The 5,228-nt window shown below is 38.0% G+C and overlaps 1 protein-coding gene across 1 annotated transcript in view; it reads left to right on the forward strand.

Moving 5' to 3' along the window:
- ASZ1 (ankyrin repeat, SAM and basic leucine zipper domain containing 1) overlaps positions 1 to 5,228 on the forward strand; it is a gene marked incomplete at its 5' end in the record, with an annotated part of 34,950 nt that overhangs the window by 7,288 nt on the left and 22,434 nt on the right. Inside the window, 2 exon segments of the mRNA XM_009073958.1 lie at positions 1 to 10; positions 1,127 to 1,139. The exon segment at positions 1 to 10 is cut by the window's left edge and continues 107 nt beyond it. Coding sequence (XP_009072206.1) covers positions 1 to 10; positions 1,127 to 1,139 — 23 coding nt within the window.

Genomic DNA, 5,228 nt, shown 5'->3' on the forward strand with positions numbered 1-5,228 from the left:
TAAAACCCATGTCAATGACTACAGCATAAAATTTAATATTATTATATAGAGATGTTTATAGGCAGAGCTGTTGGTGTTGGTTGGGATGACATACATTGCATTAGCTTTTTGTAACTTCACTACTGTCTGTAAAAAATTAGTGCCCAGATACCTCTAGTATGTTGTTAGTTGTTAGTGCAGTTGTTAATCTGAGCAAATAAGACTATGATCAGTTTTATCGAATTTAAGTGTGTTCTTCAGCTGAACAACATATAAATTAATCTTAATTCTTCAGTTGACTGAAGTATAAGGGCCAGGAATGTGTCCTCTGCCTTTCCCAAATCAAATTGCCTCTTCTACATAGGGATGTAAGTTAAATCAGTTAATTCTTTACTTGAATTCATGTCCTCCTCCTGAGCTTTTTGTGGATATCTAGCTATATTCCGGTCACAGACTTGCCTCCTGTGGAAAAGAAAACTCTGTAAATAAAGCACATTTATTCTACTGTAGTCTGGAATAGTTCAGATTAAAAGGAGATTTAATCTCCTTTTAAAAAACAAGTAATAGTTTTTTCGTCAAGTACAACTTTGCATCTCAGCAGTTTGAAGCAGTGCATTGTGAGATGTCTGTAGTTGCACAGTCTTGTGCAGTGTTTCATTTTACATCAAGAGGAGATAAATTCTGGGCTGACCCAGGATGAATTGTCCTGCTTCTGCTGAAAGGAAAAAAAGAAATACTGTTTGGGTCAAGTGATTTTTCATCTAAAGGAAATATTTTATACCACAGCTCTCCCATCACATTACCTGGCATATATAGACTGACTGACCACCTAAAAGCAATAAAATTGGAGACCTGTTGGTTTTCATTTGTAGAATTCAATTACTTGGTACTCTGAACCTCACTGTGAGCATAGTACTGATAGACAAGAAGGAAATATAGTTGTGCTGAAGTGCCACTGGTGTCTGGTACCAAATTTAAATGCCATTCTTTTATGGAGAGGCTAAACATTGTTCATGAGAAAAGAAAAGGCTACAGACTCTGAAAAAAGTACATGTTTTTGTTGTCAGAGTGAACGTCCTGCTTTAAAAAATGAGAGAAGTCTTTGCATGATTATCTTTGTCTTGTGTGTTGAAAATGTAAGCCAGAGTGCAAAGCTGCAGGTTTACATTTGGAAAGGCCTTTGGCTAAACTTGGGAGGGAAAAAAAGTTCGGATTCTGACACACAAGATGGGAATTTTAAGGGCAAAACTTTATAAATAAACTTAGGGTATGTTTTGCATAGTTGGTCTTTATATACAAATATTTATTAGCTATCTCTTTGTTCCTAAGACCTTGTTTTAACGTGTTATTCATGCATCAGATAATGTTCAGTTGTGTTTTTTCACTTTTGCATTAGTAGTCTTTCTCAAATGAAAAGATACATTAAGTGACAATCAGAAATGTCATATTTGTACCAAACAAAAGTAGAAGTTTGAAATACCCAGACTGTGTCGTCTAAAATCTTCATGCTGCCTTTATTCCATTCAGTATTTGAGGTCTCTGTGTACCACTCCATCATTAGGTCTGCTCAGGCAGCAGCTGCTGCTTCCCGTGGGCTTCTTCCTCTGTGTTCTGAAACAGGATGAAATGCAGTGAACTGACTTATGTGAGGATAAGGGATCAAACAACCCCTCTGTGGCACTGCAGTCCCATTTCACCTGTCTCAGATGAGCAGGACGTTCACAGGAGCCATCACAGCTGTCAGTGAGTTTGTTGTGTGTCTTTCCTGCACGATGAGCTTACCACAGGTGTTAAGAACTAAGGTTCACACTATTTGGCTTTCTCAGCACTTAAGAACCAGAATGATTTTAGGAAGCTTCTCTTTTGTCCACTGGCAACTGGAACGTGTGAATGCAAAGCAGAATGCTTAACTTCTATGTAAGGCAGAGTTGCGCTGTCAAGGGCAGCCCACAGGCTTTTTATTTCCTGTCATCTGGATATGTTACACAGAAACTTTTTTTTGTTGTTGTCTAAAGAAGCAGAGAAGGACTAGTGAGAAAGAAACTAATGTTTGAAATGCAAAGAAAAAAGATGGGTTAGGAGTGGATAGGTAGATGGTTTCTTTGCAAAGGGTAGAATACTGAGGAGAAAGTACCCAGTCACACAACATCTGATATTTTAGTGAATCAAAATCAAAAGCTGAATACTGGTGGCTGTAAAAACAGTTTTATTGATGAGAATGTAGTGTATCAAAACAAAAGTACTACCTGAAGAGTTTTGAAACCAAACAAGGAGTAATGGCCAGGTGAAACAAGAAGGCATTGTGAGACCTGCTCTGAATAGCCGTTGTAGAGCTACCATAGTGAATGCTGCCTGGAAAAATTTGTTCTGCTTATCTTTTATCATTCACCTCTCTTGCTCCAAAACATAAATCATATCCTTTATCCTAGAAAGATTAAAGGAAAAGCCTGGAAATATTTAATCAAGTCTTTTTTAAAACCTACTATGCTTTCCTAAGGTTGCACTGATTTTATTAATGTTAAGTTAGGAATTTGTTTTAGACAGAATGAAAATGCATGATCAACTTATAACTACATTACTGCTGCTAGGATAACATGTCATAGGTTGTTTAGTAAATATGGATCTTAGTGACAGCATCCTCCAAGCTCTTGTTTGCATAAAGCAGAGTAAAAGAAATGTAATGGCTTTGCCTGTATGGAGAGTGTTTTGAGTTGATGTTTCATGCTAATAGCTGTTTGTTAGAAGAAGGTACAAATAGTTAAATAACTGAAACCTTCATTTTAACATAAACTTTTTGTCTTATTCTGTGTGGGATATGTGAAGGTTTGAATTTGTTCATGAGGCTTTTTTTCCCCTCACTCTTAATATTTCTAGCACAGTTGAGTCCTAGTCAATGAACAATTCTTCAGTGTTTCAGCTCTAAAACTTTTATGAATTTTGTATACATTTAAAGAAAAGTATTCAGAAAGTCTCTGATTTTCTTTCTTTTTTTTTTTTTTAGGATGAGTATTAGATGAACTAGACCTTTGTCTTTTGTAGTTGTACAGATTGAAAGTTGAGCTTGAAGCACACTGTCATGTACATGAACGCATATACATGAAAATATAAACACTGTAGAACTTAGATGCCTTTTTCAATTTTGAAACAATCATGTAAACAGAGTTCAGAAGCAGAAAAGTACAAGAACTGGCAATCTGAAATGAAGCTTAAAACTAAGCTGTCACCTCTTCCTGTCCAGCCTATTTTCCAGAGCTGTACATTGCATTCTCCTAGCAAGTTTTGCTTCAAGACGGTAGAGGAACTCTCCTACCTTGCTTCAGCAGATAGTGCCTGGAAAAACTATCTTGCAGCCCACAGTACACTAAAGTATGTTCTTCCAGTACTACTTGTTGTATAGGGTTTCCCCCCTTATCACTTAAGTCCCGGTAAGCCAGAAAATGGGCGAGTAGGTTTTCTTCTGTTGCTGTAGACACACTGTTGCCACTTTGTGCAGCACTGGAGTGGTGAGGCTGACTCCAAAAGCTTCTGAAGCTGCTTCTCGGTTATCTGAAGTACTGCTCAGTTTGCAGATCAGTAGACTGAAATAGTGTCTTCCAGGATAATTTCCTTGCTTTGGGATCTCAGTAAGAGAAGACTGAGTCTAAACTGAGTCAGTTAAATTGTTTTCTACCTCCTGTATTTTTTTATCTCATATTATGGAATCACTAGTCTAGTTAATAAACATTTATCCAGTTATGAGACTTTTCATACAACTTATACTTCTCAAGATCACCAACCTGAAATACTGAATTTTCTATAGGTGTCTCCCCAATGGAAGGAAACCTGTGCCTAGATGGAATAAATCTCTTCTCCTTCTTACAAAATTCTCCAGGAAGATGAATTTTGTCTTGCTTGAGAGCATGATCTGAAACATAAGCATGTTCATTTGTCAGATGTGAATTCTGCACCACAGTTTGAGTCTAGTGGCAGGTACTCAGGACATTCTTCAGTGAGATTCCTATCACGGTACCACCAGTTTCATCATGGCTCCTGGTTATCCAGGGTAGGAGGCTCCAGTGTAGTAGGGCTGTTCCCCTACTTGCTGTCTTGCCCCATTTTTGGACAGGTTGAAATGAGTCTATAAGAACTTCTGGTTGTATCTTTGTGTACATGTCCCATACAAAGTTTTGGATGGCCCTAAAAATTGAAAAACCTTCTGCTTTTGTCTTTTTCTTTAGTCTTAGCATAAAAGCAGGGAGACAGAGAACAGCATGAAGCTGTGTCAGGGAGGTTTAGCTTAGATACTAGGAAAAGGTTCTGCACCCTGTGGGTGACTGGGCACTGGAACAGGCTCCCCAGGGAAGTGGTCACAGCACAAAGCCTGATCAGTGCTCTCCATAATGTGATTGTTGGGGCTGTCCTGTGCAGGGCCAAGACTTGGACTTGGATGATCCTTGTGGGTCCTTTTCAGCTCAGCTCAGAATGTTCTGTGATTCTAAAGATAAAAACAAATAAACAAACAAAAAACAGTCTTCATTTGCATGAGACCAGTGAAAGAATTCCTTGCTTTTATTTAGGTGCTACATAGCTGCAAGCAAACATAGCTGGGACAGACATCATGTTTAATTAATAAATTTCTTACATTATTTTGTTTATTTACTGACTATGACTTTCAGCTCAGAATGTTCTGTGATTCTAAAGATAAAAACAAATAAACAAACAAAAAACAGTCTTCATTTGCATGAGACCAGTGAAAGAATTCCTTGCTTTTATTTAGGTGCTACATAGCTGCAAGCAAACATAGCTGGGACAGACATCATGTTTAATTAATAAATTTCTTACATTATTTTGTTTATTTACTGACTATGACTTGCATATCATGGTCAGTATGGGCAAATGTCACATGGCAAATTGTGCCATACCAAAAGACTTAACGGGTGTTTGGCCGAGGTCATCTCTATGAGCATTTTTAGATTGCTCTAAGATGCACCAATACATTTAATTTCTTTTCAACTTAAGCAGGAAACAGTGGATTTGCCGTTACTGTTGTATCCGTGGGGGTTCTTTGCAGGATTAGGAAAGTAAAGTGTTTTCCCTAATGCTCTCGTCTCCCTCTCGTGGCCACACGTGTCAGTGGGCTCTGCTCTTCGGGGTGGCTCACGAGCAGAGATGCAGCACTGTATGTGTTTCTATTCTGAAACAACATGTAGCCTTGGAAATTAAAACTGGAGCATTAAAATGGAATGTTTACAGTGCTCATTGTGTATTCC

This window comes from Acanthisitta chloris, unplaced genomic scaffold, assembly GCF_000695815.1.
Source record: "Acanthisitta chloris isolate BGI_N310 unplaced genomic scaffold, ASM69581v1 scaffold14494, whole genome shotgun sequence".
NCBI lineage: Eukaryota > Metazoa > Chordata > Aves > Passeriformes > Acanthisittidae > Acanthisitta > Acanthisitta chloris.